Consider the following 25052-nt stretch of genomic DNA (forward strand, 5'->3'; position numbering starts at 1 on the left):
ATGGTGCGTACTCTGATTGCGGACGCTGGGGTCGCAGAATCATACTGGGCAGAGGCGGTGAAATACGCCAATTATACCTTAAACCGCACCTGGAGCAGTGTTGTGAACCAGACCCCATATTTCCTGGTCCACGGTAGGAAACCAAGTCTGGGACACTTGCGTGTGTTTGGCTCCTACGCTTGGGTGCACATCCCCAAGCAGCTGCGGAAGAAGGGGAGATCTGTCTCCCAAAGACTGAGGCTCTTGGGCTACGCTCCTAGCTCCAAGGCCTACCGTTTCCTGGGAGAAGGGGGCAGGATTGTGACTTCCCAATCTGCCTCCTTCGAAGAGGACTCCAATTGGACCCAGATTCACTCCAATGATCTGAGCCCATATATCAACTGACCCAGCAAGGACACACCGACCACGACATCACCTGAGACGACCACATACCCTGCCACCGACGAAAGTGAGGAACAAGACGAAGATGTCATCCTACCTGGATCAGATGGGGAAGATGAGCCGTCCAGTCCCCCAGCGACGCCTCAGAGACCCGCAGAAGAAAAGGGTGGTGAGTGGCAGAAGGTAAAGAGGTCAAAGCGGTCCAACAAAGGGATCCCGCCAAAGAGAATCGACATTGGGCACATTGCGTCTGTCAACAGCGTTGTGGTCACCCCAAAATCCTTCTCTGACATCCAGGAGCTGCCCATCGAAGAACAGGAGAAATGGCAGCTTGCGATGGAGAAGGAAATGGAGAGCTGAAGAAACTCAAGGTCTTCACCCCCCAGCAACCACCAAAGGAGAGGAAAGTCATTGGCACAAGGTGGGTTTACAAGGCCAAACCACTTGCCAATGGCCTCTACCTGTATAAGGCCCATTTGGTAGCTCAGGGGTTCGCTCAGCGCTACATGGAGGACTACTGGGAGACCTACTCTCCAACCGTCCGGGCAGAGAGTCAAGGCCGCCCTCGTAACTGCAGCCGCTCTGGGGGAGGAAGTTTTTCAATTCGACATCCAGACGGCTTACCTCCACGCCAACTTGGACCGGCAGATCTACGTGAGGGCCCCTCCTGGCTACCAGCAGGAAAGGGGAAATACATGGTTGCTCCACAAAGGGTTATATGGCCTCAAGTAGTCGGGGAAACTATGGTATGACTGCCTTAGAAAAAGTTTAGAACGAGTTGGTTTCACTGCATCCCATGCAGATGAATGTGTTTTCACACGCAACTCCAAGGGTACCACAGAATGGGTGTTAGTTTATGTGGACGACCTACTATATGTAGGGCCTGACAAGGAAGGGTGTGATGAATTTGCCAAGGCCCTGGAAGAAAAGTTTACCCTGAAGTCTTTGGGGCGGGTTGACAAGTACTTAGGTGTGCACATCTTGGCCACTAAGGGGGGGTTCGCCCTATCTCAGAAAGAATAGATAGAGGAGTTATTGGCCAAATGCAAAATGGCAGAATCTAACCCAACGCGTAGCCCGATACAAAGTGACTATTACAATCACACTCACAAGGACGGTCCTGAGTTCACAGATAATAAGCTTTACAGATCTGTGATTGGCTCCTTGCTATATATCAGCAATTGGAGCAGGCCTGACATAGCTTTAGCTGTGAATCTACTGTCCAGGCATGTGGAACACCCAAAGGAATTCCACTGGACTGCTGTTAAAAGGGTACTTAGATACCTCAGGGACACGGCTGATGCTCTCCTTGTGCTGGAACCAGAGAACGGGAAGACGGCCCAGCTCTCCGCTTACTCAGACGCAGACTGGGCTGGCGACACCAAGAGTAGACGGAGCACCTCTGGTTTCCTCATATTGCTAAATGGCTGTCCTATCCATTGGCATGTTAGGCAGCAAAAATTTGTTTCTTGCTCCACGGCCGAGGCTGAATATGCCAGCCTGTCAGACACGGCCAATGATTTGATTTGGTTCAATGCTCTGATGACGAGCATCTGGGCATCTCCTCCTCTGCCCATCCAAATTCAAGAGGATAATACAGCCGCAATTGCAATCTCGGGGGCATATGCGGTGGGCTCTAGGTCCCGCCACATAGACATACGCTATAAAAATGTCAGGCAGCTTGCCAAAGAGGGTTTTATACATGTTGAGCATTGTAACACAACTGAGCAGATAGGTGATCTGTTCACCAAACCTGTTCCCATTGACCGGCACAACCTTCTGTGTAAGCGTTTGTGTTTGGTCCTCTGAACGTGAATATACATGTCTATGACACCTGCTCGCCCCCTCACACACATTCACTGGTCCCTGTCAGGAAGGTCGGTCACTGCTGGAGTTGTGAGTGCTCCACTGCTGGAGGTTTGCAAGGAGAGATTTTCCAGGCTCTTGTCCGGCACGGCATAAGGACTCCTGCTTTGGACGGGGTTGGACTCAATGACCTCTGGGGTCCCTTGGATTCTATGACTCTGGGCGCACAAGGTCCTCCCTCCGTGGCTCTCGGGGTGGGAAGCCAGCCGCCCCTTCCCACCTCCAGCTGCCTCCTCTCCTCTGCCTTCCCCTGCAGGCGCTACCTGGCCTTGTGCTTTGGGGAGGTGCGCATCCGGGTGGACCTCCAGAAGCCCCCTGACCTGCAGCCGCCTGCCCCCCCGCCCCCCGCCCCGGCCGAGGGCCCCCCGGCCGAGGCGCTCTCCCTGGGGCCCTCGCTGCTGCAGCTGCTCAGCCAGGTAAGGCCCGGCTCCCCCAGGGGGTCCGTCTCCCTCGGCAGGCGCTGCCCACCAGCTCCCTCCCCTCTCTGCCCCCCCCAGCTCTGCTCCTTCCACGTGGACTCGGTCAACGTGATGGTGCTGCACGTGGCCGCCTCGGAGAGTCTGTGGCACGTCCAGGTGTCCAGGTCCCAGCTCTTGCTGGGCTGCGAAGGCAGGAGGTGAGTCGCGTGGCTCGGATCCTTCCCGAAGGCCCCTCTGGGGAGGAATAGGGTGGGGGGAGGGGCGGGAAGCGGCTGCACGAGGACACCCCCCCTCAGGCATGCAAGGGGGGCCCGGCTGAAGTCCTGGGGAAGGGCCCCGTCCCACCCCAGGCAGGGCCAATTCCTGCTCCATCCCAGAGCGGGGCTGGAGGGCCCAGGCTGTGTGCGGCTGGGGTGGGGGGCTGGGGGTCTTTGCATCCAACGCCTCCTGTTGCCGCCCCTCTGAGGTGCTCTCCCTCTCCCCCCAGCGTGGCCTGCGAGCTGACCTGCGGCCAGGTGAACAGCAAGGTGCTCAAGAGCAGCCAGCAGGTAAGGGAGGCCCGGTTGGAGGGGCAGGCGAGACCCCCCAAGCCTGCCTTCCTAGTGTGTGGCCCGGGGTTAATACTTGTTTTGTACTTATTTACTTACTTATTAAATCTTTATGCCACCCACGTCCCTTGTAAGGTGACTTTTGGTGGCTAAAATAGGAAAGGAACAACATCCAGGGGGTCTCGGGTACCCAGCCCTCCCTCCCTCCCACCCATTAATGAACATTTAACATCCACTTTAACCATCCTTGCCTCTGTTTTAAATTTCCTATTGAGTTTTTGTTTTCAACTTTTTATTTGTACACTGCCCAGAGTCCCTCTGAGAGGGAGATGGGATTGATAGGTAAGTAGGGAGGGAGAGGGATGATGGGTGGGTGGGTGGATAATAGATTTGATAGGTGATGGATGGATGATAGATGATATATAGATTGACAGATTAATATATCATGGACAGATTGATGAGGGAGAGAAAGAGAGATTGGTATACTGATAGATGATTGGATAGATGATGGTTGAATGATAGAGACAGAGATTGATAGATGATGGGGGGGTGGATGGATGATAGATACATAAATATTAGGGCCCTGCTCAGCGGGGGCGGGGGGGGGTCTTCCCTGGAGGATTCTGGCCCAAGGGCTGGACCCAAACTGGCCAACTCCAGAGCAGAGCAGGGCAGCGTTGCTGAGGTCAGTTGCCAGGCCAGGTGACCCACAAGGGTCAAACAAGAGGGCTGCCCCTCTCTCTGTGCCCCTGCAGCGTCTCCTGGCCGGGGGGGGGATTTCAGCGGGGGCCTGCGAGGGGCGTCCTCCAAGGGGCTTCCCTTTTCTTCCTTACAAGCTGTCTTCCCCCCCCCTGTTCCTCTGCCCAGGACGACGCCTGCCTGGCCGAGCTCTCCCTGGCGCTCTCCGTCTCGCTGGACGTCGGCCTGGCCAAACCGCAGCTGCAGAGCGTGGCCCTGGGGGTCTGGGGGCTGCACGCCGAACTGCACGAGGGGCTCTTCCACAGCGAGCTGCTGCAGCGCCTGGGCGGCCGTCCCGGGAACGGGGCAGGTGAGCACCCCAGGGACCCTCAAGGCAGGAGGGGGTGGGCCGAGGGGGTGCCCCCCGGGAGCCGATGGGCAGCGGGCAACGAGCGTGCCCCTCTCCCGCCAGCCGGCTCCAGGGAGCCAGTGCCCTCGGCTGGTGCCCACCGGGTCAAAGGGGGCCGAAAGGCGGGGGGGCTGCTTTGCCCCACATATCTGGGTCAGTCGGCTGCCGCCTGGGTTTTAATCGCTGGTCCGTTGGGCATTCTTGGCTGGTGCCCAGAAGAATGCTGGGGGGGGGAGCTTGGCTGTCTCCCCCTGCTTCTGCTTCACGGGGCCCCGGGGGCTTTCTTCTCCCCCCTGCCGACCCCCAGATTCCCCAAAGGCCCTCGGTCTGGGCCTGGCCGGCCTGAAGTCCCTGCCCTCCCAGCTGAAGGTAGATCTGGAGACCACCAGCCTGGTCCTCTCCATGAACAGCCAGAAGAGGTAAGGGGTGGCGGCTAAGGAGGGCTCCGCTCTGCAGGCCAGACCCGAGTCCCCCCCCCCGAGAGCCGGCAGGGGCTCTAAACGCCAGAGGGCTTGGGGGACCCCCCTGCCCCCGCCCAGCCTGGGCCAGGCGGCCAGGAGACGCTTCCCTCTCGCCCCCTCCAGGCACCTCAGCTGGACCCTGAAGCTGCTCCATTTTGCCCACCAGTGCGATGAGGAGCAGATCCCCCTGCGCAGCTTCACCCCCACCTGCGACCTGCCCCAGATGAGCCTCGAGCTGGTGCTGGAAGGCAAGTCGGGGGGGGGGTCCCACTGGCCTGCCCTGCCCTAGAGGAGCTGGCCTCACTGGTCCAGAGGGAGGGGCGCAGGGGGGGGCAGGGCAGGAAGGCCGTGGGAGAGGGGGACCCCCGGCCGGGTGGGCGCCAGGCTCCCTTTGAAGTAGGGGTTGCCTGCCGCCTTTTGGGTGGGGGCTGATTTCTTTCACACACACCCTAGAAATTGTTTGGTTTAGGGGTGGGGGCGTTCTTGATCCACAAGCCTCTGAAAGCCCCCCGCCCCGGCTGCCTTACAGGCAGTCCTCGACTTACAACCAAAATGGAGGCCCCCCGTTTTCGTTACTAAGTGAGATTCCTTAAGTGAGTTTTGCTGTCTTGCCTCGGTTGTTAAGTCAGCAACACGGTCGTTAAGCGAACCCGGCTTCCCCGTTGACTTGTCAGAAGGTCGCGAAAGGAGACAGTGTGGACCCCCCCAGGGGACGCTGCGACCGTCATAAATTGGAGCCGCCTGCCGAGCATCCAGATTTTGATCCCGTGACCCCAGGGAGGCTGCGACGGTCATAAGCGTGAAAACGGTCACAAGTTGCCTTTTTTGGTGCCGTTGTAACTTTGAACGGTTGCTAAATGAACCGTTGTAAGTCGAGGACTCTGCAGCCCTGGGAAGGCGTCCCCTTTGATTCGGGGACCTTCGGGCAGAGGGGGGAAGCCCCTCAAATCCCACCCAGCCGGCCGGTTGTGCTGGGAGGGGTGGGTGGGGCCAGGCCGGGAAAGGGCGCCACCGGGTGATCCTGAGGAAAGGGGGGAGCTGTCCTCCTACAGCTCAGCCCCGCTCCCTCTGCCCCCCCCCAGATGGGCTGCTGTTGTCGCAGAGCCGCCAACGGATCGTGTGCCTCAACCTGCTGAAGGCCAGCCTGCAGGTGAGCCCCTCTGAGGCCCTCGGGGTCCCTCCCCCCACCCCACCCGCTACCCCCCACGGCCGCCCCTCCCTCCCTGCCTCTCCGCTTCCCCCCCTCGCAGGTCATGGCCATTGACGTCTCCGTGGCCGTCCTGCTCAACACCTGCATCGTCCACTATCGGCACCAGGAGTTCTGCCACTGGGCAGCCATGCTGGCTGCAGCTGAGCGCAGCCCCGCCTGGCCCCTCCCAGCCCAGCAGGGCCCCCCCGGCAGCAGGTGAGTGGGCAGGGACACGGCGGGCGGGAGGCCAGGGAGCCCAGAATTTCCGTTGCTAAGCGAGACCATTTTGCCCCACCTTATTATTATTATTATTAATTTTATTTGTATACCGCCCTTCTCCCGAAGGACTCAGACCGGGTTCCTGGCTGACCAGCAGGAGCCGGCCGGTCAGTCTGCATTCCGGGCTGCTGGGAACAGGCTGAACCGGCCGGGGGGGGATCCAAGGGGGGGTGGGTCAAAGCCAGTTCTGAGCAGCAAGAATTATGCCCCCTGTCCCACCCAGGAGGGTCTTGGCCACGGGCTGAGAGTTGTGTCGAAGAAATGGTGGAAAAGAACCATTAAAAAAACACGATGCAAAATGACAAAACGGATGACAAAATTGTAAGATGGTCTCACGAGGTCGATGGATCGTTAAGGTGCTTCCAAGTAAAAAGGCATCACGCAGAGATGCAATCATATGAAGCTTTATTCAACGATAGATTAGAGAGAAAGAATTACTTGGCATGGAGGCAGCCATGCCTGCGTGAGAGAGAGAACAAAAGAACAGAGCAAGCAAGCATAGCATAACTAGAACAGAACAAGGACTAGAACAAAGAGCAACCCCTTGAGCAGAGGTATTTATGGGGGGTCTCAGCCCCTCCCTAACCATAAAACTCTCGCCAATGGGGAGGTAGGGGTCTGGGACCCCTGACTCATCAGTGGAAGCAAAGAAGCCTCTTTGCTCCCATCTGATGACCTTTTTGGGTAACTGCCAATGGCTGGCACAAAACATCTAACAATTCCCCTTCTTGCCAGCCAATGACAGGGACCAGTGAATGTGTGTGAGGGGGCGAGCAGGTGTCATAGACATGCATAAAAACATTCAGAAGACCAAACACAAACGCTTACACAGAAGGTTGTGCCGGTCAATGGGAACAGGTTTGGTGAACAGATCAGCTATCTGGTCAGTTGTGTTACAATGCTCAACATGTATAAAACCCTCTTTGGCAAGCTGTCTGACATTTTTATAGCGTATGTCTATGTGGCGGGACCTAGAGCCCACAGCATACGCCCCCGAGATTGCAATTGCGGCTGTGTTATCCTCTTGAATTTGGATGGGCAGAGGAGGAGATGCCCAGATGCTCGTTATCAGATCATTGAACCAAATCAAATCATTGGCCGTGTCTGACAGACTGGCATATTCAGCCTCGGCCGTGGAGCAAGAAACAAATTTTTGCTGCCTAACATGCCAATGGACAGGGCAGCCATTTAGCAATATGAGGAAACCAGAGGTGCTCCGTCTACTCTTGGTGTCACCAGCCCAGTCTGCGTCTGAGTAAGCGGAGAGCTGGGCCGTCTTCCCCTTCTCTGGTTCCAGCACAAGGAGGGCATCAGCCGTGCCCCTGAGGTACCTAAGTACCCTTTTAACAGCAGTCCAGTGGAATTCCTTTGGGTGTTCCACGTGCCTGGACAATAGATTCACAGCTAAAGCTATGTCAGGTCTGCTCCAATTGCTGATATATAGTAAGGAGCCAATCACAGATCTGTAAAGCTTATTATCTGTGAACTCAGGACCGTCCTTGTGAGTGTGATTGTAATAGTCACTTTGCATCGGGCTACGCGTTGGGTTAGATTCTGCCATTTTGCATTTGGCCAATAACTCCTCTATCTTTTCTTTTTGAGATAGAGCGAACCCCCCCTTAGTGGCCAAGATGTGCACACCCAAGTACTTGTCAACCCGCCCCAAAGACTTCAGAGTAAACCTTTCTTCCAGGGCCTTGGCAAATTCATCACACCCTTCCTTGTCAGGTCCTACATACAGTAGGTCGTCCACATAAACTAACACCCGTTCTGTGGTACCCTTGGAGTTGCGTGTGAAGACACATTCATCTGCATGGGATGCAGTGAAACCAACTCGTTCTAAACTTTTTCTAAGACAGTCATACCATAATTTCCCCGACTACTTGAGGCCATATAACCCTTTGTGGAGCAACCATGTATTTCCCCCTTCTTGCTGGTAGCCAGGAGGAGCCCTCACGTAGATCTGCCGGTCCAAGTTGGCGTGGAGGTAAGCCGTCTGGATGTCGAATTGAAAAACTTCCTCCCCCAGAGCGGCTGCAGTTACGAGGGCGGCCTTGACGTTCTCTGCCCGGACGGTTGGAGAGTAGGTCTCCGCGTAGTCCTCCATGTAGCGCTGAGCGAACCCCTGAGCTACCAAACGGGCCTTATACAGGTAGAGGCCATTGGCAAGTGGTTTGGCTTTGTAAACCCACCTTGTGCCAATGACTTTTCTCTCCTTTGGTGGTTGCTGGGGGGTGAAAACCTTGAGTTTCTTTAAGCTCTGCATCTCCTTCTCCATCGCGAGCTGCCATTTCTCCTGTTCTTCGATGGGCAGCTCCTGGATGTCAGAGAAGGATTTTGGGGTGACCACAACACTGTTGACAGACGCGATGTGGCCAATGTCAATTCTCTTTGGCGGGATCCCTTTGTTGGACCGCTTTGACCTCCTTACCTTCTGCCACTCACCGTCCTTTTCTTCCGCGGGTCTCTGAGGCATCGCTGGGGGTGACGCATCTTCGTTTTGTTCCTCACTTTCGTCGGTGGCAGGGTATGTGGTCGTCTCAGGTGATGTCGTGGTCGGTGTGTCCTTGCTGGGTCGGTTGACATATGGGCTCAGATCATTCGAGTGGATCTGGGTCCAGTTGGAGTCCTCTTCGAAAGAGGCAGATTGGGAAGTCACAGGCCTGCCCCCTTCTCCCAGGAAACGATAGGCCTTGGAGCCAGGAGCATAGCCCAAGAACCTTAGTCTCTGGGAGACAGATCTCCCCTTCTTCCGCAGCTGCTTGGGGATGTGCACCCATGCGTAGGAACCAAACACACGTAAATGTCCCAGATTTGGTTTCCTACCGTGGACCAGGAAATATGGGGTCTGGTCCACAACACTGCTCCAGGTGCGGTTTAAGGTATAATTGGCGTAGTGCACCGCCTCTGCAATCAGACTACGCATCATAGTTTGCAGGATTCCATTTCTTTTCTCAGCCACGCCATTCTGAGATGGGGTGAATGGCGCAGTAAGAAAATGGCGGATGCCCTTACGCCTTACCCAGTCCTGGAATTTTCGGGACATGAACTCAGCCCCGCGGTCGCTCTGCAGTTGTGCGATCTTGGTCTTATACTGGGTCTCTACAAAATTGTACAGTGACTTTATGGCGTCAAAGGCTTCGGATTTTTCTGTGAGGGTATACACGTGGCCGTATCGTGAAAAATCATCAACGGCAGTGAGAAAATACTGTCTTTTCCCTAGGGATGGTGTGAAAGGTCCAACCAAATCAACATGTACTAGTTGGTACGGGTATTGGGCCTTACGCAGTGACATCTTAGGGATTGGGGCAGCCTTCCTCTTTGTCTTTTTGCAAATGGCACAGTCCAGGAACACGTCACAATCCTTGAGCTGGACTCCCTCAGCAAATTCTCCCATCTTTTTAACTACAGGGAAGTTCGCATGACCTAATCTTCTGTGTAAGAGATGGGCACACTTATCGTGGAGCGGTTTCCCCACTGACACCCTCTTGGCTCTGGTTGCCTTGAGCGGTGCTGTGGGTGCCTGCTGAGGTTCGGGTTTCTTGCCCACACTGCCTTTGGAAAGCCTTGGGGCAGGCTGTGGAGGGTTGGGTGAAACTGCTTCGGCCTTGCGCTCCTTAAACAGCCTTGGGGCTGGCTGTGGGGCCCCTTCTGAGGTGGGTGGGCTCTCAGGGAAGAAGTATGGCAAACCATTTATGATGGCAATATTTCCAATGACCCTCTGGTTCCGGGTGACATGACCTCCCCCTTTGCGAAATAAAACTTCCACCTTGTCATCATCACATAATTTGATAATGCTTAATAGGTTGTTGGCAATGGAGGGAGCGTGCAATACTCCTTCAACTTTTCCCAGCCCGGGTACAGAAACAGTGCCCTCCCCAACAACCAAAGCCTTATCTCCGTTGGCCACTTTGACAGATGAGTTAATTTTCTTTAACCTTTTAAACCCTTGACTCATATTGGTAATGTGAGAAGAAGCTCCAGAGTCCAGTAACCATAAATCAGTGGGGCTATCAGCCTTTGTTATGGGGGTGAGGGAACAAGTATGCAGAAAATTGCCCTTGGTATTTCCTTTGCCCCCGCCACGCCCCCTTCCTTGCTTTTTGCCCCTTACTTGATTGGGACCACGTTTGGGGGCTTGTTGTTGATGGGGGCAGTCTTTCTTGAGGTGCTCCTCAGAGCCACAGATGAAACACTTAAGTAGTGCATTAATTTGCTCTGAGTTGTGGCGCCCCCTTCTGGCTTGCTGAGTGGTGACTCTGGCGTATTCTCCTGCATCTCTTCTCCTATCTTCTTCGATGAGTCTCCCTGTGAGGTAGGACAGAGTCATGGCTTCCTTCCTTGTCCCTTCCAGTGAAACAATGAAGCTGCTCCAACTTCTGTCCAGGGAAGCCAGAATGACAGCGACCATGTTCGCATCAGTTACGCGGTGGTCTCTGGACACCAGTTCTGCTCTGAGTGCCTTCAATCTTCCAAGATGTTCAGGCATGCTGGCCCCAAACCTCAGTCTGGTAGTGTAAAACTCAGTTGTAAGTCTGGTGATCGAACCGACGCTGTCGCTGTTGAATAAATTGTATAATAACTGCCAAACTTCACCAGCTGTGAGTCCACCTGGAATGCTGGAGAACAAGTTGCCATCCAGTGAGCTCAGCAGAGTGGTATATGCTTGCCTATGACGCCACTTTTCTCGGGGTCCCCAGGGGAGAGGAGGAGGTTTCTGAATCATCTCTAGAGTCCCATCCTTTAATAGACATACCTGCACATCTCTATTCCAACTGTTGTAATTCTCCCCCCCAAGTTGTAGTTTTTTAAAGTCGTTCGGGAGATTAGAGGCAGGTGGAAAAGAATTTTTGTCAGTTCCATTCTCAAACATCTGAGAGCTTTCCATTGAGGTAAAAGGTAGAGGAATCCCTCTGGTGGTCGTTAGTGGGATTTTTCTCTGATTATTTGGTAGCTCCATCTGGGCATGCTCGGGATTCTTCTCTTCCCATGAGGCATAGGGGGGGCGGAGCCCAGATTTGCCGCCCGGCATTTGAGTTTTTGTTTGAGAAGGCCCCATATGCTGCAAAGATTCCTCCTGAAATCCCCCCGGTACTGGATTGCCTGGATTGCCTTGAGAAGTGGATTTGGAGGAGGGGGCCTCTTCCGGGGGCCCCCCGAAGACCATCTGGCAAGCAGGGCGACTGGGCGGCGGCAAAAAGTAGGCTGGGGGCCCTGGGGGTGCATTGGGGGCCTTCTGGGATTGCAGGATATAGTTGGGAGGTTCCAGTCTGGACCCCTCCCGGCAGTTAGGCCCTGGGGAGAGGGTAGGAGGCCTTGGAGGGAGGCTGGCTACCCCCAATGTTGGAGCTGCTGTCCTTTTGGCTTCCAGGGCTGCAACCAGGACCTGGATGGCTGCTTCAAGCCCTGCTGTATCAGCCTCGGCTGGACAGGCTTTAGTGCCATCATAGGACTTGAGGCTTTCTGGTGGGGAGGACCCAGGGGTTTGCATGCTGCTTCGGCTGGATGCCAGGGATTGCTGGGCCTCCAGGCTTAGTTGAGGCCTATCTTTATTAGACCATGTGGGGTTACTGGGGGCCACCATCTTGTTTCCGGTGCCAGGCCTTGTGGACGCTCTGGGGGCCGCCATCTTGCTTCCGGTTGCCCCAGGAAGCTGTAGGTCACAGTTTGGCGGGAAATTTCGCGCCAAAAGCCCTGGGGTCCCGGGGTCACTCAGGGTGGCGGGCGCCATATTAGGGGGCTTCGTGGTCGCTTGGGAAGACTCACCAGGTGTTCAGAGGCTTCCTGCGCTGGGGTCCCCCGTGGAGAGGCTTGTGGCGTCTTTTGTGTTGTAAGGAACTTTAGAAGCAGCTCTTCGCGTTCCTGTTCAGTCATCTGGCTCACGCGGCGTTTGGCTTGAGCCAGGTCCGGTTCTGCTGCATCTGAGCAGTCTTGGGTGGACTGCAAGCCTTCCATGCTTCCCTCTGTGGCGTGCAGTCGTAGGGAGGCATGCGAAGGGGTCCCAGATGCTCCGCTGGATCCTCTGAGGGAATGGAGGTCATCTGTGCTCTCACCTGGAGCGGAGTTTGCTTCAGGGGCTGTAGGCAGGGCTGCTGTCTTTGATTGAAGACTTCTTGTCACAATCGGAGACCTCCTGCCATTCATTTTAAATGGATTTGTGCTGGATCTTCCAGCCATCTTGTAGTAGCCGCAGGCTTGGAAGCGTTCCCTTAAACCATCCTCTGCTACCAAGTTGTGAGATGGTCTCACGAGGTCGATGGACCGTTAAGGTGCTTCCAAGTAAAAAGGCATCACGCAGAGATGCAATCATATGAAGCTTTATTCAACGATAGATTAGATAGAAAGAATTACTTGGCATGGAGTATCCATGCCTGCATGTGAGAGAGAACAAAAGAACAGAAAGCAAGCTAGCATAGCATAACTGGAACAGAACAAGAAGCAGAACTGAACTGAACTGAACTGAACAAAGAGCAGCCCCCTGAGCAGAGGTATTTATGGGGGGTCTCAGCCCCTCCCTAACCATAAAACTCTCGCCAATGGGGCTGCAGGGGTCTGGGACCCCTGACTCATCAGTGGAAGCAAAGAAGCCTCTTTGCTCCCATCTGATGACCTTTTTGGGTAACTGCCAATGGCTGGCACAAAACATCTAACAAAAATATTTTTAAAAATTATTGTAAATAATTAAATTGAATTGTTGATTTGGCTCGTGGCAGGTTTGACGCCCGTAGCTGAAGCTAGGAGAGAGTTGCAGAAAAGCACCTTTCAACAGTGTGTTTGTGTGGGGGGGTGTTGATCAAGAAAAATGACATTCCCACCCAATTCCCTCAGGAACAAAGGGTCAGGGCCTTCTGCACGTGAATATCAGAGGTCTGGGGACACCCTAAACCAGGGTTTCCGACCTTGGCCCCTTTAAGACTTGTGGACTTCAACTCCCAGAATTCTAGGAGTTCAGGTCCACAAGTTTTAAAGGGGCCAAGGTTGGAGACCTGGCTAAGGGATTCTGGGAGTTGAAGTCCACCAGTCTTAAAATGGTCGTGGTTGGAGACAGGCTGAGGGATTCTGGGAGTTGAAGTCCACAAGTCTTAAAGAGGCCACGGTTGGAGACCTGGCTGAAGGATTCTGGAAGTCTTAAAGTGGCCAAGGTCGGAGACCTGGCTGAGGGATTCTGGGAGTTGAAGTCCACAAATCTTAAAGAGGTCATGGTTGGAGACAGGCTGAGGGATTCTGGGAGTTGAAGTCCACAAGTCTTAAAGAGGCCACGGTTGGAGACCTGGCTGAGGGATTCTGGGAGTTGAAGTCCACAAGTCTTAAAAAGGCCACGGTTGGAGACCTGGCTGAAGGATTCTGGAAGTCTTAAAGTGGCCAAGGTCGGAGACCTGGCTGAGGGATTCTGGGAGTTGAAGTCCACAAATCTTAAAGAGGTCATGGTTGGAGACAGGCTGAGGGATTCTGGGAGTTGAAGTCCACAAGTCTTAAAAGAGGCCACGGTTGGAGACTTTGGCTTCAGCGTCGGGCCTCCTCCTTGCCAGGATTCAGTTTGGCCCCTCCGGCCATTTGCAGCCTGTGGATTCTGGATCAAGGCCTCGGGATCCCCAGGCAGAATTGGGGAGTGGTGCGGGGTGGGTGGGTGGGGGGCGTTGATGCTTTCTGCCTTGCTAGGCACGGTAGCCAAGAAGGTTTCCATGCCCTCCAAGCCAGGATCCCCTTTTGGGCAAAAGAGCTGGCCCCACTTACTGGGATGTAGACATTTAACGCTGTTTCCTACTGACCGCTCCCCCCAATCCTGGTTTCCCCCTCAGGATGCCGCAGATCCTGGCCACTATCATCCTCAGCGCTTCGGTCTCCAACGTCAGCCTCTCGGTGCAGCTGGGAGACACCCCGCCGTTCGCCCTGGGCTTCAACTCCATCTCCCTGGGTGAGTGGCGCCACGTCCAGCTGGCTTTCTCGGATCTCCCCACCCTCATTTTGCCCCAGGGCCACGATCAGAGACCCCCTCCCCTTCCCGTGCGAGTACAGCTCTCTTAGGGGTCCCGAGTGGCCCCTCCACGGTCAGCCTGCATCACGGCCAGCCGGACCTGCCCGGATTCAGCCAAAGCCGGCAAGGGAAGGACTTGCTTCTTCCTGTCCTGCCCCCCCCTCCTCCTCCTCCGCCAACTCCAGGATGCGGTCGTCCCTGTCATTGGAGCCGTCCACTGTGTTTGTTTTCCCAGGATGCCCTTGAGACCCATGTGGGTTACAGAGGCATTCTGGGAAATAGAGTTGCTGTTCTTGGCCAGCTCCCTGCCTTCATTCCTTCATTAATTGAATTTATATGTCACTCATCTCACTCTCCTGAGTCCCTTTGTGTAGATTACAGCAGTAGAAAAACAAATATAAAATCAAGAAGAGAGTTAAGATAAGGTCAGATAACCTTTATTGTCATTTTCTACTGGGGGCACACTGGCCCACATTAAAAATGGAATTCTGTGGCCTGCTCTGGAAATAAAGTATATATCTACCCATACACATACATAACACACATATGTACATGCTATACACACACACACCCCTATATATATACATATACGTACATATAAATGTACGTTTATGGGACGCGGTGGCTCAGTGGGTTAGGATGCTGAGCTTGTCGATCAGAAGGTTGGCAGTTTGGCGGGTCGAATCCCAAGTGCCACGTAGCAGAGTGAGCGCCTGTTACGCGTCCCAGCTTCTGCCAACCTAGCAGTTCGAAAGCACGTAAAAATGCAAGTAGAAAAATAGGGACCACTGCAGTGGGAAGATAACAGCGTTCCGTGCGCCTTTGGCATCTAGTCATGCCGGTCACATGACCACGGAGACGTCCTCGGACAAGCGCTGGCTCTTCGGCTTTGAAATGGAAATGACTAGCACGCATGTGCAGGGGAAACTTTACCTTTACTTTACCTTTTACATATAAATACTAATCACTGTCCATTTTGAATATGTACAGAAAGTGGAAACTTGAAAGACGTAAAATTAACAGTAGTTAAATATTCTTTAAATGTTATTGAACATTTTTAAATTTAAAACAGATGTTTCCAAACTTGGCAACTTTACGACTAGCAGACTTCAACTCCCAGAATTCCCCAACGCTGGCATGGGAATTCTGGGAGTTGAAGTCCCAAGTCTTAAAAGCTGCCAAATCCCAGATTTAAAACAAATGAAGGCCCCCGTATGTTAAAAAGCCCCCCTGATTGACGATAGAAATCAGGAGCCTGGTAGCCCCTTTCCACCTAGTATAGGTAGTCCTCAATTTACACCCAGATGTTGGAACCAGAACATCTGTCGCTAAGTGAGATAGTTTTTTGAGGTGAGTCCCACCCAATTTTACAACCTCTTTTGCTGTGTTTATTAAGCAAATCACCACAGTTGTTAAGTGAATTACATGGTTGTTAAGCCACTCCAGCTTCCCCCATTGACTTTGCCGGTGGCCAAAACAGCCAAATTTTGATCGTGGGAATCCTGCAGTGGTTGTACTTGTGAGGACCAGTTGTAAGTGACATTGTTCAGTGCCGTTGCAGCTTCGAATGGTCACTAAATGAATGGCTGTAAGTCGGGGACCACTTGGAGATTGTATTTTAACGCTGAAGTTTTCATGAACTGCGGACTCCTGATCTTTTTCACTGCAGAGCGGAGCGGGGGGGGACGATGGCCCCTGGGGGATCTGTGGACTTCAACTCCCAGAATTCCTGAGCCAGGCTGGCTCAGGAATTCTGGGAGTTGAAGTCCACAAATCCTCCAGGGGCCATTGTTCCCCCCCCCCCCGCTGCTCTGCAAAGCAACACAACTCTCGTCTTTCGAGTTCTGCAGAGATACACCATGCCCGTTTTCCCCTTAATGATTGGGAGTGGGGGAAACGAGACCCCCACCCATGCCAAAAGCAAGCAACAAGGAAAAGGGACGCCTTGTAGCAAGACGGGAGGCCGACAAAATTAATAAATAATAGAAAATAAGAATAAAAATGCCCCCGCCTTCCTCCTCCGGCTTAGATTACCAGCACCTGCGTCCTCAGAGTGTCCACCAGCGGGCTGTGCTGGCCGTCGACCACTTCTGCTGGCGGGTGGGGGCGGACTCGCACATCCAGCGGGCCCCCCACCCCCCAAACATGCACGTCTGGGGAGAAGCTTTCATTCTGGACTCCTTCAACCTGCAGGTGGGCCGCGAGACAGGTGGAGGGGTGAGGCTGGTGTTACAGCCCAGCGGCCCTCAACTTTTCTGGCTTTGGGGACTGGCGGGGGAGGGGAGTGGAAATCGCTCCGTGTGAGCGGTAGGCGCTTGTGTGCACAGATCCATTGGGCACTCACAGGCATGCATGAAGCTCCATTTGGGCTGTTGGTTTGATCTCCGAGCTGGGCGACTTGGCTGCAAACATTTGGTCAACATTCGAGGAGACGTCGTTGGTGCCCTTTGAATTGTGCATGTCTGTCAGAGCACTGGCCTTTAAATACCTTTTTGTGGGATGCAAATTGGTAAGAATGTGGTTTGTTCAGATGTTGTTGAGTCATGGGCTGCTTGATTGGCTGGCGATTCCAAAGAAACAACATTCATACCAATTTGCATCCCAGAAAAAGTTATTTAAAGGCCAGTGCTCTGACAGACGGGCACAATTCGAAGCACAACTGACAACATCTCCCCCCAAATGGAGGGGAGATGCAACCAAATCGCCAAGCTTGGAGATCAAAACAACAGCCCAACTGCCAACTGGAGCTACTAATATTCAAACACATTTTGAAGCTCCATTTGCACAAATACCCATCAGTGGCGCAAATGGAGTTGCACAGCACGCGCACACGCTCGCACGCTGCTTGCGTGGCCTGGTTACGAACCGGTACCGGTCCACAGCCCAATGGTTTGAGACCCCCGGGTTATCCAGTCTGAGTGATAGGAGGGAAGGTCTGCATGCAGAGAGGGGGGATCCTGGCTTTGAATCTCCGGCCGAGACCCCCTCTTCTCGTTCCCCAGGGCAGCTACAACCAGCCCCTGGGCACCTCCAGCACCCACGCGGACACCCTGTTCCTGGACTGCACCTTGCGCGGGCTGCAGCTGGAGTCCTCGGATGCCTGCGCCGACTGCCTGTCCCGGTTCCTGCTGCTCTTGCGGCCTCAGGACCCCTGCCCCCAGGACCGCCTGGAGGAACTGCCCCCCGCTCTGGGGGAGGAATTCGGGGTGCTTTGGAAAGTGGACCTGAAGGTGGAGGACATGAACCTTTTTACGCTGTCCAGCTTGGCAGGTGAGCCGGGGGTGGGTGGGGGAACAGCCTGGGACGAATCAGGGGAGGGGTCTTTTGGGCCTTGGGAATCCGCAGAGGGAAGACACCCCCCACTCTTGCTTGGGGGGCTGAGACAAAGACTAGCCTTCCTTGGCTCCAGCTTTTGACCTCTAGCTCCAGAAATGATTTTGGGGACACTTAGAGAGTTTGTTTGTCTCGTTTAGGGACGGTCTACCTACCCCTACCCCCCCAGAGAGACTCGGTTTCCGCCATTTTGATTTGGTTTAGTCCCCGGCTCTGGCTTGGCCCATCGATGGCCCCGCTGCATTTCATTTGCTTATTTGTTTTATATGAAATATAAAACACCTTTATATTTTGCAATATCTGTGGCGAATACATTTTTAAAGGAGCCCTCATTTTTACATTTTATTTATTTTATTAAATAAATAGTGTTAAAATGCTATGCTACCCATCTCACTCTCACTCAAGCCACTCCAGGCACTTTAAAACGGCCATAAATAATAGAATGAAACAGTTACAGTCAGTCCTCAATTTACAACCGTTCATTTAGCGACTGTATGAGGTTATAGCAGCACTGAAAAAAGGGACGTATGACCAGTTTTCACATTTAACGACCGTTGCAGCGTCCCCAGGATCAGGGGATTTGAAATTCAGATGCTTGGCAACTGACTCATATTTATGACGGCCACAGAGTCCCTGGGGACGTGATCCCCTTTTGCAACCGTCTGGCAAGCAGAGTCAATGGGGAAGCCGGATTCACTTAACAACTGTGTGACTGCTTTAACGGCAACAATTATTCCCTTAAGAGCTGTGGCAAGGAAGGTCGTAAAGTGTTGCAAAATTCACTTAACACATGTCTCACTTAGCAACCAAAATTTCAGGGTCAATTGTGATCGTAAGTCGAAGCCTACTTATACAGGATTCAAAGCACTGAAACCTTGGGCATTGACAGATAAAACATTAAAATTAACATTATTTGTTTTTTACTATTGTTTTTTATTGTTCAATCTGTATACCTTCCTTACTCTGTACACCGCCCCGAGTCCCTCGGGAGAAGGGCGGTTTATAAAAACAAATAAATAAATAAATAAATAAAATAAATTATAAAGGGGCTAAAAGGGGCCACGCCAAGAGGTGCAGGAGGCGAACTCAGCTCTTGTTCCATCAGCCTCCTCCACAAGGGGGTGCTCCCATCAGGAGATGTAGGCAGCTTAGCTGAATAATAATAACAACAACAATAAACAGGTAGTCCTTGACTTGTGACCCACAATTGAGTCCAAAACCTCTGTTGTTAAGTGAGGCATTTGTTAAGTGAGTTTTTCCCCATTTTACGACCTTGCCAACGTTGTTAAGTGAGTCACTGCAGTTGTTGAGTTAATAATAACACGGTTGTTAAGTGAGCCTGGCTTCCCTAGCAACTTTGCTTGTCAGAGAATCGCTAAAGCTGAGCACGTGACCAGAGGACACGGCAGCCGTTGTAAATGTGAGCCCTGTTGCCAAGCGTCCGAATTTTGATCAGGTGGGTGACCATGGGGGATGCCACAAAGGTCGTAAGTGTGGAAAACGGTCGTAAGTCATTATTTTCAGGGCCGTTGTAGCTTTGAATAGTCAGCAAGTGAAATGTCATAAGTCGAGGACCGCCTGAGTTCAGTCGATGCTGCCGGTGGCCCGGGGGGAGCCCCCGTCCGAGGCCAAATGGCTGCCGGCCATGTTATCTGGACCCCTTTGGGCCCCTCTTTAAGTGGGTAGTCCTCTCCGTGTGCGACAGCGCAATCGCAACTGCGTGGAGGAGTCGCGTCGTCCTGCGTTGAGTTTTCATCTGGGTCTTGCAGGAAAAGAGGGCAGCGAGTGGCCAGCCTCCCTGCTGCGGAGACACGAGTTCAAGGATGGGGATGGATGGGCTTTGTAGTACTTTGGGCCAGGAGGTGGACAGTGGTGCCTGGGGCCACACTGAGAGTCTCTGTCTCTGTCTCTGTCTCTCTCCCCCCCCCAGGGGCCACAGAGCTTCGGGTGGACACCCTGACCACGCTGGGCAGCGCCGAGAGCTGCACCATCAGCATCCAGGGGGTGGCGCTGTCCTTGGTGAAGAGCCTGGCGGAGAAGATGCAGCCGTGCTGCAAGGCCCCCACCATCCCCAGCCCCGTGGCCGGCCTGGCCGCCCTCTCCCTCACCTACCGCAGCAGCATCCGCTCTCTGGAGGTGCCCCCCTTCCCCTCCCCCCCGCCCCAATTGCTTTGCCAAGGAACTGGGTTCGCCCTCCCCCCCTCCCCCCCCCGTTTGGGTCTAGGGACAGCTCGCCACGGGGCACAAGAGTTGCCCTGGCGCGGAAGAAAGGGTGGAGTAGAAAAAGAGAAGATGCCAAAGGAGGGACAAAATTAAACGCAAACGACAAAAATTAAAACGCTTTTTAAAATCTTTTTAAAGAATTAAATTGAATTGCCCCGTGGTAAGTTGTCCGTGGTGAATCGTCCCTCAGCGAGTTGGCTGTGGAAAGTGGTCCCATTTCCCCCCCCCCAATAAAAAGGCCACCTCCGGAGAGTCCAGTGCAAACTCTCCTGGCCTCTGGGGGTCAGAGGCACCCTTGCCCACTTCCTGGGCGCTCTCCCGGCCTTCCTGGGCATAGTGGTTTCCTACCCTCACCCTAACCCCTTCTGGTATCTTTAATAATAATAATAATAATAATAATAAGTTGGAAGGGACCTTGGAGGTCATCTAGTCCAACCCCCTGCTCAGGCAGGAAACCCTATGCCATTCCAGACAAATGCCTGTCCAGTCTCTTCTTAAAAACCTCCAGTGATGGAGCCTTCACCGCCTCTGGAGGCAGGTTGTTCCACGGGTTAATTGTTCTCACTGTCAGGAAGTTTCTCCTTAGTTCCAGGTTGCTTCTCTCCTCGGCAGCAGGCTAGAAAAAATGGGAGGGGGGGGATGAGTGGGGCCGGGCAGGTAGACGTGCCTGGGGGTTAGGGTTCACGGCCCCACCTGTCCTTTCCCAGGTGCAGTGTGGAGACAGCCTGACCCTGCTCTGGAGCCCAGCCACCCACATGTACCTCTTCGAGCACTTCTTGGCTACCCGACGCTGCTACGAGACGCTGCAGAGCTTGCTGTCGCCCCCCAAACGCCCCTCCGCCGCCCTTCCCCTGCAGGGCCCTGAAGGCCGGATCCCTGGCCAGGATGGGGCTCCCTTCCCCGAGGGCCCGGCCCCCCGGAGGCTGCTGGGGCTGACCCTGGAGTTCAGCGCTCTGAAGCTGACCGCTTTCGTGTCGGAGAAACGTTACTTGAGCCTGGCGGCCGAGCGGCTTTTGCTCAACCGACACGGCACGTCCGTCCACGCCTACTGCCCTGGCCTGGTGGCCGGCTTTGACGGCCACAGCCTCCTGGTCTTGAAGGAGGTGGAGCTGCAGGCCTTGCCGGAGCTGGAGGAGATGATCCTGCACCGCGGCCCCTTCCCCACCCTCGGCACTTTGCGCAACCGCGTCTGGGCCCTCTGCTGCGCCGGCGTGGCGGTGGAGTTCCCGTACCAGTACGACTTCTCAGCTACGTTGGACGAGGTGCTGGGCGTGCAGAAGTGGCTGAAGGGACTCCACGGGCGGAAGGCCGCCGACGGGGACCCGGCCCGGCCCTTGCCGCCCGACCTGCTGCTCAAGGTCCAGCACTTCTCCTGGGTCTTCCTGGACGACGTCTTCGAGGTGAAGCTGCGCGACAACTACGAGCTGATGAAGGACGAGAGCAAGGAGAGCGCCAAGCGGCTGCAGCTGCTGGATGCCAAGGTGGCCGCCCTGCGCAAGCAGCACGGGGAGCTGCTGCCCGCCCGGAAGATTGAGGAGCTCTACGCCTCCCTGGAGAAGAAGAACATCGAGATCTACCTGCAGCGCTCCCACCGGCTCTACTCCAACACGCCCATGCGCAAGGCCCTGATCACCTGGAGCATGTCCAGCCTGGAGCTGGTGGCGCTGGCCGACGAGTCCTTCGCCGGGGCCCGGCGGGTGCTGCAGCAGATCCGGGACATGGACGCCGCCAGCCCTTTCCCCCCCGAGGGCCTGGAGCTGCTCACCCACTGGTGCCGCATGGTCAAGGGCAGCGTCAAGACCTTCTTCGGTGAGTGCGCGGCTGCGCCCACGGCGTCCTGGGCCCGCTCTGTGAGCCTCGGTGCCCTGAAGAACACGACAGTTCGGTGTTCCCTTTGTTGTTCCGGCGCTGAGCTGGCTCTGGGTGTTTACGGCCCCGTGGAGTACGGGCAGCTCTCAGCTTAACAACTGTCCATTTAGTGACCACTCAGATTTACAATGGCACTGTAACGACCGTTTTTCACACTTAACGACTGTTGCAGCCGCCTCGTGGTCACGTGATTGAGTGATTGGACAAGTCTTCTCCCACTGTTCAGCTGTGCAGAAGTTTATTTGTCGTGCCCCGGATGCTGCAAGAAGTGGGGGAGGCGGGCCCCTGCCCCACGGAGCATATGGGCCTAAGCTTTACTCAGGGGAGGTGGATGCAAGAGCTAACTGGAGCAGAGGCCCCCAACCTTTTGGGCACCGGGGACCACCGGTTCTGTAGAGAGAGGTTTTTCCGCGGACCGGAGAGTGCGTTTTGTCTGCTGCCTGCATCCCGTGGTTGGGGCTTTGCCTGTTTGTGCAGACCGGTTGCTGGCATGCCACGGCCCGGTGCTGGTCCACGGACCGGGGGTTGGGGACCCCTGAACTAGAGGGCAGCCAAACGTGCCTGGGGACTATGAAAGGGTGTGTAAAAACAGGCCAGAGATGCCCCCATGGATCTGGCTTATCCTGAGGCTCTTCTGGCTACAGGCGTCCAGCGGCAGCTCTTGAGGCCTTGATGGAGTCCCAGCCTGTCTCTAAATTTGGACACTTTTAAGACTTCAACTCCCAGAATTCCCCAGCCAGGGAAGCAAGAGGAGCTGGCTGGGGAATTCTGGGGGTTCGAAGAGAAAAGGAGTGAAGGATACCCTGCCCCTCCCCCGTACTGTCCCATCTCTCCCCTTCTCAATGTGGTCTCTTTCCTCTCCGTCCCCCCCTTCCCCCCCAGTACGGATCCGGGATTACCCGCGCTATTTGTTTGAGATCCGGGACTGGAGACTGTCGGGCCGGCTGGCCGGTGCGGAGACCCCCGGACAGCCCTGCTCTCGCCGGCGGCAAAAGCTGGAGCTGGGGGCCCCGTGGGGCCCGGTGTCCGTGGAGAGGAACATGCCACCTTTGAAATTCTACCACGACTTCTGCTGTGAGTCCCGGTGGGGGGCTGGCGTGATCCCGGCGGCCCTCCGCGCATTGTCCGGAAGGCGGGCCGGGGCTAGGCTGGGGCTCTCTGCCCCTTTGGGGGACGGGGCAGAGGTGCCCCCCATCGCCCTCTTCTGATGCCCCTCATCGCCCTCTCCCCCTTTGCCCCAGCCGAGGTCTACCAGTTTACCATCGTGTGGGGGCCCTGCTGGGACCCGGCCTGGACCCTGATCGGCCAGGCCATCGACCTGCTCACCAAGCCTTCGGAAGACCCCAGCCCGCCCCTGCCCTGGTGGGACAAGAGCCGCTTCCTCCTGCACGGCGACTGGCACATGGACATCGAGCAGGCCAGCCTCCACCAGGTGGCCACGGAGGTGAGGCGGCGGCCACGGGGGCACGGGGGGGTTGTCGGCCTCTCGGCAGGCCTCCCTTCCACCCTTGCGTTCTCCTGCAGGATCCCTACAACACCACGGAGAACCTTCACTGGGAGTGGAGCCACCTGGCCTTCCACTGGCGGCCGGGCCAGTTCGTCTTCAAGGGGGACCTGGACGTCAACGTCCGGACGGCGTCCAAGTGGGTGGCCCTCCGCCTGGGGGAGGGGCCGGCAAGCGCTGGGAAATGAAATGGACTGAAGAGACAATTTTTTTTAAAAAAAAGAAAAGAATCAATGGAATTCCCAAAGAAATGTTTTTCTAAACGAATAAATAATTCTTCTAGATAAATAAATGAATAGATTGTTCTAAATAAGTAATTTTTTTCCCCTAAATAAATATTTTTTTTTCTAACCGATTTTTTTCCCTAAACAAACATTTTTTCCTAAATAAAGGAATGAAATTACTAAATGAGTGTTCTAAATATAGAAGAGAAAGATTCTAAGGAAATGTATAAATCCCATTTTGGAGGGAAGGAAAGGAAGAAAAGAAAGAGTGGGTGGATGGAAGGAAGGAAAGAAAGAAAAAAGGGAGGGAGGAATATATTTGATAAGGGAGGGAGGAAGGAAGGAAGGAAGGAAGGAAGGAAGGAAGGAAGGAAGGAAGGAAGGAAAGGCAAGGCTCTGATTCTCACCCCCCCTCCTGTCTTGGGCAGGTACGACGACTGCTGCTTCCTCCACCTGCCCCAGCTGTGCATGACGCTGGACCTCACCTGGCTGTGCCACGGCAACCCCCACGACCACCACAGCCTGGTGCTGCGCTCCCCCCAGTTCCTCCCCGAGGTGCCCGTGGGGCAGCAGTACGACTCCTACCGGGCCTTCCGCTCGGAGAACCTCAACCTGGCCATCCGCATGGACCTGACGCGGCCGAGCGGGGGTGAGCGGGGGGGCAATGTTTTTTTGGGGGGGGGGGGAGATGCCACGCTTGAGCCTCTGCACTGACGTCCGGCCGGAGGCTCAGCACGGCCGTCACCCCTCTAAGCCTTCCCAAAGGGCAACTGGACTTCCTTGGGGTTTTTCCTTGAAAACCTTTCACTTCTCATCCAAGGAGCTTCTTCGGTTCTTCAGAGTTCCTGCTCTTCTTCCTTCCTTCCTTCCTTCCTTCCTCCCTCCCTTATTTTCCTTCTCTCATATTTCCCTTGCTTCCTCCCCCCTTCTCTTCCTTCCCATTTCCCTTCTCCCTCCCTCCCTTCTTTTTTTCGCTTTTTCTCTGTCTCTGTTTCTCTGTGTATCTCTCCCTCTCTCTCTCTCTGAGGAACTGAAGAAGCTTCTGAGATGAGAAGCGGAAGGTTTTCAAGTTAAAAGAACAAACCAAACAAGTCCAGGGCTCCTTTGGAGACCTCCGTGAGGCTGGAGGCGCTCCGCGGAGGGGGTGACACAGTCCCTCCCTCCCTCCCTCCCTCCCTCCCCCCCTCCCGGGCTCCTGCAGAGGCCGGCCAGCCGCGCATCCTGCTCTACAGCAGCACCCTGCGCTGGATGCAGAACTTCTGGGCCACCTGGACCAGCGTCAGCCGCCCCATCTGCCGCGGGAAGCTCTTCGGCAACCTGAAGCCCGGCAAGAAGAAGCTGGGCCAGCACTACCGCCAGCTCTCCTGCACCGCCCTGGTCCCCAAGCTCCAGGTGGGGGGGGCGCCCCACAAGGCCCGGGGAGGGGGGCAGGGAAGGGGGGGAGGGGGGCTTGAGTGGACTGGCCCACACGGGGGGGGGGGAATGTGTGTGTGAAGGCAGTAAGGCCCCCTCCCCAAATCACAGGACTCTGTTCGGACCTTATTTATTTTATTTTATTTTATTTTATTTTATTTTATTTTATTTTATTTTATTTTATTATTTTTATTTTTTTATTATTTTTATTATTTTTAATTTAAATTTAAATTTAAATTTAAATTTAAACCTTGCTGGGATCGATCTCTGGAATTTCTTTC

General features: G+C 54.7%; 1 protein-coding gene across 3 annotated transcripts in view; it reads left to right on the forward strand.

The window, feature by feature from the left end:
• Positions 1–25052, forward strand: part of BLTP2 (bridge-like lipid transfer protein family member 2) — a 59439-nt gene that overhangs the window by 15454 nt on the left and 18933 nt on the right. For 2 of the 3 annotated variants that reach the window (XM_081314201.1, XM_081314202.1), the window contains exons 4-21: positions 2504–2663; positions 2745–2863; positions 3154–3214; positions 4082–4262; positions 4609–4720; positions 4886–5010; positions 5845–5912; positions 6013–6167; positions 14030–14145; positions 16235–16398; positions 17208–17475; positions 19469–19674; positions 20469–21570; positions 22513–22704; positions 22872–23074; positions 23155–23273; positions 23787–24007; positions 24560–24750. In XM_081314201.1, the coding sequence (XP_081170327.1) occupies positions 2504–2663; positions 2745–2863; positions 3154–3214; positions 4082–4262; positions 4609–4720; positions 4886–5010; positions 5845–5912; positions 6013–6167; positions 14030–14145; positions 16235–16398; positions 17208–17475; positions 19469–19674; positions 20469–21570; positions 22513–22704; positions 22872–23074; positions 23155–23273; positions 23787–24007; positions 24560–24750 (3763 nt within the window). Of the gene's footprint in view, positions 1–2503; positions 2664–2744; positions 2864–3153; positions 3215–4081; positions 4263–4608; positions 4721–4885; positions 5011–5844; positions 5913–6012; positions 6168–14029; positions 14146–16234; positions 16399–17207; positions 17476–19468; positions 19675–20468; positions 21571–22512; positions 22705–22871; positions 23075–23154; positions 23274–23786; positions 24008–24559; positions 24751–25052 lie in introns of those variants that run through there. The other variant, XM_081314203.1, reaches the window with a different exon arrangement.

This window comes from Vipera berus, assembly GCF_964194415.1.
Source record: "Vipera berus genome assembly, chromosome: 1".
NCBI lineage: Eukaryota > Metazoa > Chordata > Lepidosauria > Squamata > Viperidae > Vipera > Vipera berus.